General features: G+C 43.1%; 1 protein-coding gene across 3 annotated transcripts; it reads right to left on the bottom strand.

The window, feature by feature from the left end:
- Positions 1-782: 782 nt before the first annotated feature.
- On the bottom strand, positions 783-8,866 carry phf13 (PHD finger protein 13). Of its 3 annotated transcripts, XM_080423880.1 has the most exons (6): positions 8,472-8,866; positions 7,413-7,514; positions 6,351-6,444; positions 5,603-5,785; positions 3,963-4,395; positions 783-2,316 (listed from the first exon to the last, which is right to left on the bottom strand). In XM_080423880.1, the coding sequence occupies exons 2-6, from the start codon at positions 7,439-7,441 to the stop codon at positions 2,084-2,086; spliced, it is 972 nt and encodes a 323-aa protein (XP_080280006.1). In that variant the 5' UTR covers positions 7,442-7,514; positions 8,472-8,866; the 3' UTR covers positions 783-2,083. The 3 variants fall into 3 exon arrangements, with proteins under 3 accessions (XP_080280006.1, XP_080280004.1, XP_080280005.1); XM_080423878.1 differs by lacking the exon at positions 6,351-6,444; XM_080423879.1 differs by lacking the exon at positions 6,351-6,444 and having other exon boundaries at positions 3,963-4,392.
- Between the last annotated feature and the right edge of the window lie 4,377 nt (positions 8,867-13,243).

The following is a 13,243-nucleotide window of genomic DNA, read 5'->3' as shown; positions in this document are numbered from 1 at the left end:
TGATCCTGCCTTGGAAAAATCCCATCCCAGACAAGCATCTGGTGGTGGTGTGTCACTTTCATATGTGATCTATGGCTTTTATATCAAGGAAGAAAAAATAAACCCAGAACAATGTGTAGCCTACACAAACAGGCTTAACAGCAGGCGGAACATGAATAACAGGAAGCTTAAAATCTTTACTCCACATTTCAACACGTTTAAGAAAAAAAAGTGCCCTGAAACATGACAATTTTAAATAAACCCACTGAAAATTAGTGAATACTTACATGTGAAAAGTTTAACAAAATGATTATAAGGCTAGATCTGTTCTTCTGATACTGTAATACAGAGACTAGCAATATCATTTTGAGCCTGCTACTTTGTCTCTGTCCTTGCCTCGAACGTCCATGACTCCACTGAGAAACCATAGACCAGGGAAGGGTGGACAATTCATAGCAGCACATGCATTGCCAACTTATACACACACACACACACACACACACACACACATAGTTTAACCCAGTCCAGTTTAGAATATGTTCAATAACACTATTCCAGGTTACTGGATGCAACAACCTTTTGAATAGAATTTAAATTTGGTGCTTAACCCATTAAGACCTGAGAAGATTCTAGAAATGTCTTCTAAATCCTAAAAAAAATTAAAAAAAAATAAATAAAAAATGTTCCCTCGATTTTTCAAAAATAGCAGATCTACAAGCTCGTAGCGCGGCACTCGGTGCCGCGCTATGAGCTTGTAGATCTGCTATTTTTGAATAGCCTAAAGAAATCTAAAGTGACACAGATGCGTTCCAGGTATCAATGGGTTAAACAGGATGTCCAAACAGTTACATTTTCCACTACAAGTACAGATCTGTCTTTTAAAACAAACATTGGCTTGAATATGAAACAGATTGAGACAATTGTGATTCCTGGTTTGCAGAAAAACAGTCTATCCAACAACAGTATCAATTCAATACCAATGCAACGCCTTGTGACAAGTTCCAGGAAAAATTGGACCGGAGTCCTGAAAATTGTCCTTTCTGAGAACCATTTAAAAACAAACTCTGGTCTGAATCTGGCCTCTTTTCTATTGTGGAATAACCAGCTTCTTGATTGTGAAACCATTGATTTTCACAAAAGGAATCCATTGCAAATACAATAAGGGCAGTTTTGCTGCTGAGTGAACGGCAACTTAATTCAAAAGGAGTGGCAGCGGCAGGAAGACACCTACTGTAGTGAAATAAAAGCACTCAATACAGTATTGTATTGATTTACAGCTACAGTGATATTGTGTTCCAATGTCCTAGATAACAAAACAGAACAATGTATATGAATCAGGTTAAAGGATAGTCTCTTTTATATGCTTTTGTTCTATGGGCTTAACACTAGAGCACCATCAGAAGCACCGAAGACAGAGGTTACTGTAACTTGGTTGTGAATGAGAACATTTTAAAGAGAACGTGTAAAATGAAAATAAAAATCCAGCTTAAAGACACATGCCCAGGATAAAAATGTCATAATAAAAAAAAAACGCCTTGCCGACAAACACCAGCATGCACTGTAGTGGGCTGGCAGTTCTCTGGCAGTTTAAATGTTTCCAGTGTTCAAAGGAGATACTTGGGCCCCGACAGGGACTAAGCAGCTGTGCTAACGCCACCTGGAGCTAGCCGTCCATTCAGTGATTGCCTGACGCAGAGTCTGAAGGGAAGCCGAAACAAAAACGTCTGCATATCGAATAGCTAATTTTATACTATAATTAAGAAAAGTTTATTTTCAACTGGAAAGGGTGTGAACGTGTCACATTAACACCCTTTTTCGGTTGAAAATATGCAATTGTTGTAGTATAAATGTGTCATTACATATACAGAGGGTTGAGTGACGACATATCTAAATTAGAAATAGCACTCAAATTGGTTGCAAACAAGGGACATGGGGATAGGTCCAATAAAGTGTTTATAGAAAAGGTCCCTGGCCATCACAATGGTCCAGGGCACAGCCGTGGAGGCTGCAGGGCACAAAGGGACGTGTTAGGGGGGGAAGTCATGTCCAACAGGTGGGGGAGAAAGCAGAGTGGAAGAGGGGGGTCAGTGTTCAGGGCCAAGGGTCAGTCTAGCAGATGCTTGCGAGGGCCAATGCGTGATCGGTGTGAGCGCCGGGCGTCTGGGGGTCCGTGCAGCTCTCTGCAGCTCTCGCACACGTACGTCTCCGGGACGTGGCTCTTGCGGATCTTGGCACACGACAGGTGGATCCAGATGTGACACTTGTCGCACTCGATCATGGCGCGGCCCGCGAAAGGCTTCATGCAGAAACACGTCACCAGGTCCCACGAGTCGTCGTCTGAGGGGGAGAGAAGGCAGACAGAGATTAGGACTGGAACTCATAATTAATGTTCCCCAGCAGTCAAACACATCACTTTTCATTTTAGAATCATGTGGAACAAAGACAAGCATTCACATTTTGTTGCAAGCACATTAGAAATTTTTCCCATTTTTGTATTACTTCAAATTGACAGATTTTCTTTCAATTGATTATTTGTTACATCCATAACTGAGGGTGCTTTCACACCTATAGTTATGTAGCCTCATAACCTTTTCATTTGGTTTTGGTTATCGACCACGCAACACTTTGTCATGCACACCACACATTGTTAACAAATGTCACGTAGTTGAAACAGTTGCTTGTGTACTGTACAGAATTTCCACGGAAATGTCAGCAAGAAACTTGCTGACATTTCCTGGTCTACCATGGGCCTGTATTATGAAAATAGATTTGAGAGTTAGCGAGGTAACTTCAGGTGTCAATTCTTACCGGGGTAAATTGCCATGGTAACATATGCTGCACACAACAGGTCAACGCATATAAAACTGTCTACAGACCAATAAATTATCTTGGGATTTCCGTGGAGCTAGGTGCGAGTGGTATAGATTGTTGTTATAGGGATTGAGTTATGTCATCATCTTGAGCCCTGAACTGTTGACTTGTTGTATTTACTATACTATAAAATATAAACCAAGTATTAGCCTGGCCCTCAAGGGTTTGCTTACTTTTCCCAGACAGAGACGTCACTGCTCATTATGTGTCTAACACTTCACCATTCAACTAATTAAGTTTGATAATGGGAATACATTTGTAAGAGGCAACCTTTAATTAGCGACCATAGTTTAGCCTAGATGCTGCCCTGAATGAACGAGCTGCGTCCTTAAACATAGTTCTAAAATTTAAAATGATCATAAACACCAAAAGAATACATCTAAGCAACAAATCAATTTAATGTAATACACAAATGTGGTATTATATTATGGGGCAGCCATATTATAAGGGGCTGTGTCGACAGAAAGTGTTTTTTTTTTAGCAGCCAGAGCCTGTCTGCCATGCATTTCTATGGTGAAGACACGCTGAAGCGTTCCTATTCGCAGCGTCATGCCTCGCACTTCAGCTCTCTCAGCATCCAGGCTTTTTGTGGCAGAGCCCCCCCCCGGGTGCTTCAAGCTGAAAATAGTTACACTTTTGGAGACATCAATGTCACATAATGATCCTCCTGACTGTTCTGACAAGTGACAATGACAACCTGGTCATTTATGACCCAACTGATCGATACCACAACCACGAGATGTCCATGTTGACCGTTATTTTGGCCAGGCTATTTGTGCTAATATCCATCCATCTATGTAACCTACATTCTACTCCATCCACACACTATACATATATTTTTGTTGAGATATGATGGGAGTAGGATTTGAACTCACAGGGAGCCTATCTTCAGTGTGCTAACGCTAACAGGCTGAGCCACAAGGCGCCCTGTACTTAGTCTCACATATCCAGACGATCAAGAGACGCTTACCGATGTCTGGGGTAATCTAAATTCAATGAATGGACATTGGAGAAACCCACCAGTAACAAATCCACCCCCACTGCATTCTACGCGAGACTACCCTGTACTTTTATAATATTATATTAAGATTAAACTGTCACTGGGATCTTACCTGAGTCTACCATAATGTCCTCGTCCTCTCCGGATCCGTCTTCGTCCCGGAACACCACCTGTTTGCCCTGGCGGTACACCAGCCGGTTCCCCGAGAAGCCTTCCACCTTCTCCACCTTCACAGCCCCTTCCTCTAGGTCCCGGCCGTCGTAGCGTGGCAGCTCGTCCGTTGGCTCCTCCTTGCAGTGGGCGGGGCTCGGCAGACGCTGAGGAGGCGTGGGTGGGAGGGTAATGACGATGTCATCGTCAGGCTCTTCTTTGATTGGTCGGCTGCCGACAGAGAGTGGATAATGCAGCTCTGTGACTGGCGAGCACGCCTGCAGTGCACCACAAGCCTCGTTTTCCCGCTCCTTCCTCCGCTTCTTCTTCTTCTTCAGTTTTTCGGCTTTCCTGCGTTCGTCCGAGTGGAGGCCGCCGATGGCATGACTGTGCTGCTGAGGAAAAGGAATGCACGAGTCGTTAGCTTTTTATTTGTCTCACTTTTTAATATAATTTAAAAACCTAGCGGTGCTGTCTAACAAGTATCTCAGAAGAGCTAAATATTCCTAGATGAGAGGGTAATGATATGGAGCTCAGCTGAGACCATCAACAGGACATTATTTACAGTATTTTACGCAGAAACCTAAAGCACCATGCATCATTATTCATGCTCTTTCGTAGACAACGGTAGGCCATTGTCCCCAATCTGCCCTATCCCTAGAGAAACTGACCCTCCCCCACCCATTCCTGTGCCCTCAGAGATTGACTCCGTCCCGTGTCTCAACACTACAGAGCTCAAGGTCCTGATGCTAGACAGGAGGGTGTGGAGGGCAGCGATTCAGGAGTCCCGAGTTGGTGTTGGCTAGACCAGACTCTCGCATCGCTGTCCAATGTCCCATCCACTCTGTAATGGTGGTGGAATGTGTGCCTGCCCATGTATGTTTTTGTGTGCATAGGATGGTCTTTATACATACTAGTTTGTGCATAATTAGGCTATGTCCCATAAAGTCTACTGAAATCTCACATGCATTGAGTAGCCTAGCCTCATCTGGTTAAATTATGGCAAAAAGCGGATCATCATGCACTAAAACCTAAATGTTAATGTTCAACATAATGTTTACTCAGACTCAAGACAGAGTGAGTTGTGTCATGGTAAAGGACATTAGTACAGAATAGACAGTCCTGAATTGCCAGACGATCAGAGATCTTCGCCAACCGATACATCTGGGGAATTTCTCTGGTTGAGCCAAGTGTTTAAAGACTGACTTGTGAGTCTACAGATGTTTGAGCTAAATTTGTAGACAGCAGAAAGTTTGCATCAATGTAGCCAACTGTTGCAAATCAGATGTAGTTCAACTCAAAAGTGTTTTGGAAGTTTGTTTGATTGCTTTTGGGTGACGTGTGAGACAATTTCTTTTTTTTGTCCAACTGGCATAGTAGACTGGTTTTAATTCGGGTGCCGTTCGGGTCTCAGAATTTATTTGAAGCGGGTCGGGCACGAAAATACATTTGTGCGGTTGTCGGATAAGTTGTAAGCACTGTGAATGCTACGGTTACCAAAACAGGACCCTGGCCTTCACAGTGCCACCTGCAGCAGACAAAGACATAACGTTTTGATCTAATCCAGACCAAATGGCTTAAAGACCAGACATATCAACTCACATCTTTTTTAGTGTGCCCCGATAACAGGGCTCCTGGCAGTGGACGTTTCCTGCTCCTGTCCTGGGGGGCTTTAGGGGGCCGCGGGGAGCAGGAGGCGGGTGGTGGTCCTGGAGTCCAGCCATCACTGTCTGCTGTGCTGCCTGTGCTGTTGGGGGGACTCGAGCTGCTCCGAAGCGGAGAGTCCTGGAGATACACAAGTGCATATTAGACACTCGGTCTATGTGGAATTGAAATGGTGTTGATCAACAGGTCTCTCCAGCCAAAATACCTGTAAAAATTCTAGTTCACTTTAAAACCCTGTCAAATAAACAGCGACAATAAGCTCCCTTATTATCTAATAATTTAGGTTACACACTGCACTGCCCTATAAAAGTCTTATGAAATCATATGCTAGTTCTGTGGGCATGTGAGGTAAGAGAACCTAAACCACACACACACATACAGACGACTAGCAAAGACTCACAGCACATGATGTAAACCTCTGACTGATAAGGGTGAGGGCTGCATGAAGGCTCCAGGCCAAAGGCTGATAGTGGCACTGGAATGTGTTGTTTAGAGCGCACAGGTAAGGGTCTTACTCCATTTTCCGCCCCCTACCAACTCGTTGCTCACTTACTTGTCTCATATCAGGGCTCATGTAAACCTGCTCTAGAGTGATTATCATGGTAAAGCAGGAAGGTACTTGAGGGCCCAAATGGAACAGGGACAAGTGCAGTGATGAAGAGAGAGTGGGGCTAGGCCCTCTTACCCTAGAAAAGAGGGCTGGGTTAGGGGGAAAGTCCCTCCAGGAGGGACACACAGCAGCCTGTGGGCTAGCGAAGGGGAAGCAGGCTGCCCAAGCTCTGTGGATTAAACAGACCATCATGACATCACAACACACCAGACTGGAGGCCATGCAGTGCTCAGTGTTACACCCCACAACCAATTACATGGTCATCATCACGTGTGCAAAGGTGTAACCTATCAATGCCCATGTACAGTATGTTGACCATCTTGTGGATTATCACTAAAGTCTGTGTAAAACAGAAAAATGTCAGTAGATATAAGGGGACTAGAACGTCAGAGGACCCCAAAAGATACATTGTGGAACTGGACAGAGCACAGGCTTAAAATAACCTCAGTGTTTGCCTATCTATCTTATGTGTTCACAAAAATCTGACCACGTTCAATCCACAGATATCGCAATGATTACAGCAAGCAGTAAGCCCACTTTGCCGAGTCAGAACAATTCACTGAAGAATGCAATACAAAAGAATGGCAAAAAAAAGAAATGATTAGTTTAAACACAGCAAAACAACTATGAAACTGCACCTGTAGATATGGAGGGTCTTGATTAGAACAGTTACTGTACATTCACATGGCCAAATAACAGACATCTCTGCAGTCAACAATTTGAGATGCAGACTTAAGGCCAGTCCACACCAACGATTTGTGACGCAACTCCTTGCAACCATTATCCCAAATGGAAGTAGCGAGGGGTTGCATTGGTGTGGACTGGCCTTAAAACGGTTTTGTTACAAGGAGTTGCATTGGTGTGGACTGGCCTTAAAACGGTTTTGTTATAGGGGGTTGCATTGGTGTGGACTGGCCTTTAGCTTTTGTCTGTTGATATCATCTATCACACTTTAATTTGACTTAATTTCTACACATTTAGTGTGATGTTTTTAGAAGCCATGTGGACATTTCCCACTGTTTTTATATATAGAGATATATATGTTTTTACATGCGAGTATACAGTAGAGTAAATGAACCAATCGCTGCTTACAGACATGATCAAGTTTGGTGCAGTTTGCCATCAGCATTCACTCACCTCTTGAGGATAAGGGATGTAGCCAGCATAGGCCAGGACGAAGGTGCAGAACTTGTTAAAGTCTTCTACTGTCCTCCTTCTCCTGTACGGAGGACTAAATCCCTGCAACAATGATCACAACAAAGCACATATATTTTAACACATCGAAGAAAAAATACACAACACGACTTGGTGTAACAATAAATAAATGATCAAAATCCCCCTCTGAGAGACGACAGCCTTTGCCAGCTGTTCAGCACAAGGGGCACTATCATGTAAAAGTAAGATAACATTAGCTTCGGTTGACCATAATTCATTCAACCCCCCAAACCCGGAACCGTTTAAAAAACAAAAGATGATGAGAATTCATCTATGAATACAGAATTAGGAATCGCTTGAGAATCAACCCCCTCCCCCCATCCAACAAATAGACATTTGGTTGAAAGGAGACAAGCGATGAAGAAACCGTGTAGGTTGTTGTCTTTCCCAAGAGGATATATATATATATCTCATGCATAATGTACTGTGCGTATCGTAGATGTATTTTTATCGATTTCGACATTTATGTCAACATCGATAAAAAATACATCTAGTCTTGATCCAAGGCTACTCCTACCAACCAGAGCTAATCTGTTGATGCAACTAGCTGGCTAAACACTGGTTAAGTTCAACAAACAAACAAACCATTTCTGGATGTTTTATGATGACTGTACCAAATCAGAGCACCCACCCAAACACCAACAATAATGTTTTGCTTTAGTAAACCAAACGCCATCGATGTGACATTTAAACATGGCTAGCAGTTAGCTTGTTAGCCATACGACGAGGGTGGATTGTTGCCTTTTAAACGAAGCTAGCTTTACCGAGCATTAGCATTAGCAGCAGTACAGTAAACAGACTCTTCTCGTCAGTTAAAAGTCAACTAACTCACAATCAGCCACGTATAATAACCAGTATGTCAACGAAACATGAAACAGCAGAATGCTGGTTTATGTTTTGTTGACATGATGGTTATTATAACAGCAACAGCTAGCCTGCACAGTGAGAGAAAGGTATAGTTGTGTAATAACAATGACTTACCTCCGATTCAAATGTATGTGATGTCGATGGCGTTATGTCGTCCATTATGTTTTTAAAAAAAAGTACCTGATAAGCCCTTATAAGGGACTTTAAAAACGACAAAGAAAACAAGAAGAATCGACGTGTGGCTGTTAACACTAACTAGCTAGTTTGCTAAGTAACGTTGGCTAGCTCAGCTATTAGCTAGCTATAAGTGTTAGGAGAAGCAGCAGTCCTCAGTGTGTCTCCAGAAGCACACATAATAATAATAATAATGTGACTAATGTTTGATCCTAGAGGAGCTGGTAGTGGGTTCTTGCTAAAAGCTCCAACAACCCGCACGCACGCAGCCAGCGTTGATCTATCTAGTAGAGTCAGTGCTCTGTCTATTTGTGTGTCTGTTGCTGCCTGGTCTGGTCCGTTGGGTCTAGTAGCTGGATGACTGACGACAGAGACAACACTCTCTGACACACAGCTGCCTGTCACTCAAAGGAAACGACACACACGCACACACCGTGGGCGCATGCGCACTAACATTAACCCCGGACAGACAGATAGGGGGGAGGGGGGAGGGGGGAGGGGCAAACATTTTCAAAACATTTAACAAGAATTGAGAGATTTTTTTCGGAAATCTTGACTTGTTGATTTGCTTCTTGCCAAGTCTTCTACATAACGTGTTTATTACGGTATATATGCGGTCTTCTCTTATCTTCCTTCCTCGTGGTAGGCTAACACAGTGGTTCTCAACCTGTGGCTCTGGACCCCCCAGGGGGGTCCACAGATGACTGTGAAGTGACAATTTAAGGACTTTTAAGACATTTTTAATACCTAAAAAAAAGACCATTACTGCATCAAAAGTAATCAACAAACTAAAAACTGGTCAAACATTGGCCAAATTGTGAAAATAATATAAGAAAGAGGCAAAAATTGTGAAAATTGTCTGCTAGCTTATAGATCGTCTATTTTTTTTTTACAATATTTATCTGTGGAACCAGTCAAACTAAATAGAATGCCTCAACTCTTACATTCCAAGTGCTTATCAGGGTGGGGGTCCCCAGTTCAAATATGATTATTTTTGGGGGTCACGGCCTGAAAAGTTTAAGAACCACCACTTGGCTAACACAGAGGTTCTCAAAGTGGGGTCCGGGCCGGGGACCCCAAGGGGTCCTTGAGGCGGGGATTCCAAGGGGTCCCCAGCTAAATTACTTAATATAGCATCAAAATCAGTTTACGTGTTGTGAGTTCTTATGTGCTGCTATTTTGGAAAATGTTTGACTAATCTTAATGTGTTATTTATTTATTTTTTATGTGGAATCATTTTTAACACAAATCTTTTCTTATGGGCTATGGCACAGCATTCTTTTCAGATGAGGTCCCGGCCAAATACGCTACATATCAATTTGGGGTTTCTTGACATGAAAATGTTTGAGAACCACTGGGCAAACATTTTCATGACCTTTTGTCATTATTATTATTTTCATATGGCTTTATGTGTGACGTAAATATCACAATCACAATACTATTCTTCACAGTTGTTTGTTTGTTTGCTATGAAACCGCAGCCAAGGCTAATTTAAATAAACTAGATGTAGTGCAAGCAAAAGCATTAAGAGTGTGTGGTGGAGCCCTCCGTACAACCCCGATTCCAGCTTTGCAAGTCAAAATGGGACTGGGAGAGACTCCCCTGGAGAGTCAAAACGGAGGTCAAAGTTGGCTATGCAATACATTAGTAAACACCCGGGACACCAAGGGGAGAATCCAGAAAAAGCAGTGGTGCAAGAGGCATGGGAGTGGGGAGGGGATAAAGCAATCTTTAAGATGATTAAGACCTGAGGCCATTCTTAAAAATGTTTTCTAAATCCTAACAGTTTTTGGAAAAAAATCTAAAAAAAAACTTTCACGATTTTTCAAAAATAGCAGATCTACAAGCTCATAGCGCGGCACTCGGTGCCGCGCTATGAGCTTGTATATCTGCTATTTTTGAATAGCCAAAGAAATCTAAAGTGACACAGATGCGTTCCAGGTAATAATGGGTTAAGATGATTAATAAGGAGATGGAGAAGCTGGAAGAGGTGGGGGTGGCCCCGATACTATAGTACACTGGCCAGTGGTACCGACATGGCTAGTACCGAACACTGCCTTCTTATAGTGACATACATTGTAGCAGATAGGCTGGAAAGCACCTGGGAACATCACCTTCAAATATAGATAGATCGGGGCCCAAGACCCTAATTCAGGTTTTGCCTATACACAATACCAGAGTTGGGCGTGTCAGTGTGCAAGCGGCTGTCTGAGGGGGTGTCTGTCTTCACAACAGAGCCGATGGCTATAATATGGGCACTGCAGTGGGTGGAGGAGGTGAAGCCAGGGCAGGTAGTTATACAGTATGCTCAGACTCTCCGTCTGTGCTTACGATGACCCTGAGGGCAGGAAAGCTGGGAGCCTGGTCATGGTCAGACCTGGTGGTGGAGCTGTTGGTCCACCTGTATAGCAGTGGTTCTCAAACTTTTTCATGCCAAGGACCCCCAAAATGATATGTATTTGGCCGCGGACCCCCATCTAAAAATATTTTGTTCCAGAGACCCCCCAGAAGCAAAGATTTTAGTTAAAAATGTTCGCTTAAAAAATATATATTCAAAGATTTGCACAAATTTGCAAGATTTTTCAAAAATAGCAGATCGTACAAGCTCGTACAAGCTCGTAGCGCGGCACTCGGTGCAGCGCAATGAGCTTGTATATCTGCTATTTTTGAATAGCCAAAGTATAAAAGGTCATAATTATTCTGATGCTATATTTACAATTTTTTCTGGGTACCCCCTGGAACACCCTCAAGTACCCCTGGGGGTCCCCGGACCCCACTTTGAGAACCAATGCTGTATAGAATTGAGAAGGCTCATGCGGTGGTGGAAGGGAACGTGACCATCCATAGGTGCATATGAGTGCAAAAGGATAACAGCAGGGTGACAGGAGCAGTGGGAAAGGGAAAAGAAGGGAAAGCACTACTTTAACATTCAGAGCAGTGTCAGGAAAGGGCAGTGCTTCCTGGGGCCGAGCGAGGCACGCAGTGACTCTGACTTGACTTGACTGAGGCACTGTCTGCGGACTGGCATGGGACTAGGCGAAAATGGGGAAACCTCCAGATGGACTCTGTGACACATGTAAGAAAGAACAAACTGTGATGTCCTGGAGTGCAGCTGGTACACGGAAGAAAGAAAGAGGATGCATGTATGCACTATGCAGTAGTGTCAAGTGAGCCTACAGAAGTATTGTAACACCCAAGGGCCTCCTGAATCCCACTGTAAACCAGCCAAGGACAGTGATTGATTGAATACTTTATTAACAGTTTGCAAATAGTATAGTGGTATACGATTAGATCATGACGCTAAAAGGATAACACATGACATACAGCCCTAAGGGTTTGTTTCCATTGTGGTCCTGTGTATTCAATTAATCAAGACACAATAATATACTAGACATCATCAACACTATAGTAGCAATAAACGTATATGTACAGTAAACAGTTGGGGGGTGGGGGGGTCATTTCTGGTGTTAAAGGAGAATTTTGGACTAAGTTTTTCTTACCTTTTCTATGATGTAATGATATCTAGGATGAATGGTACAGTAGAAAATGTTCATAACTCCATCCCGGGTCCACCACAGCTTAAAACGTGCGCGGATAGGCCTTGCGCTAGATCGCATATTTTAATAGCTTCTATCCCTAGGCCTATCCGCACACGTTTTAAGCTGTGGCGGACCCAGGATGGAGTTATGAAAATTGTCTACTGTACCATTCATCCTAAGATATCATAATAACATCATAGAAAAGGTTAAAAAAAAAACTTCCAAAATTCTCCTTTAAGCCTAGACGTTTCTAGGACTAGGTACAAATTGCAGACAGGTGCTCTTTTATGGCGGTTTCGAAGGAGGATAAGTGAAAGCAGTGCTTGAGTTCATCGCCGCTACAGGCCTACAAATAATATTTGTAACACGTTTTGTGACTCAGAAATAGAGTTTTGATTTATTGATTGATGTACCTTATTTAGTAAGACATGAGAACAACAGTACATGGAAGTACAAATTCACAATACAAGGTCTACTAAACTGGAAGACTCATTAAGCACTGAGCTTGTTTAAGATGAGATCCCCATGCACACAAATCATGATGACATATAAGAGACAGACAGATATACACACTACTATACAGAACGTCATACAATCAGCTTACAGGTTACTGGTATGAAGAGTGAAAAATATGTACAAGAGAAGAAAAAAAATGGGGAGGGGGGGGGGTTGGGGTAGGTTAAGACTTAGACAGGGGCCATTTTCTCCTGAAGGTGTATCTTTAGGGCAGTTTTGAAAGTGAGTAGGGTTTTACACTCCTTTTGGTAGAAAAATAACTATTCTGGCAGCGGCGGGATTCGAACCCGCGCCTCCGGAGAGACTGGAGCCTTAATCCAGCGCCTTAGACCGCTCGGCCACGCTACCATAACGGTACATACCAACAGCGGGCAACTTGGATAGTATTTTCCGGAAGTGCATTATATGTCTATGAGAGCCGGCAACTACTGGCGATAGGGCAAAGTGGGCGGGGGGGGGGCGATGAAAGATGGATTTCCTTTATCTTTTGTTAGTCACAGAATATTAACGCGTTTTGTGAGTTGGGACTCTTCTAATTTCTATAATATAGAGTACAAAACGCGTTGATACTCCACACCTGTGGGAGGCAGCAATGTGCCGCAAAGCATCCAGTCTGCCGGAAACACATGAAGAAGAGGAAGTTTACCCACGTGATGT

The sequence above is a fragment of the Gymnoscopelus braueri genome (assembly GCF_963280865.1).
Source record: "Gymnoscopelus braueri genome assembly, chromosome: 3".
NCBI lineage: Eukaryota > Metazoa > Chordata > Actinopteri > Myctophiformes > Myctophidae > Gymnoscopelus > Gymnoscopelus braueri.
This window is presented reverse-complemented; position numbering and strand designations above follow the sequence as displayed.

Coding starts and splice junctions, on each gene's coding strand:
- phf13 (XM_080423878.1), bottom strand. CDS start 8,516: ATGGACGACATAACGCCATCGACATCACATACATTTGAATCGGAG. Junction 5,786..7,412: donor ACATCCCTTATCCTCAAGAG/GTGAGTGAATGC, acceptor GTGTATCTCCAG/GACTCTCCGCTTCGGAGCAG. Junction 2,317..3,962: donor GGACATTATGGTAGACTCAG/GTAAGATCCCAG, acceptor TCTCCCCCTCAG/ACGACGACTCGTGGGACCTG.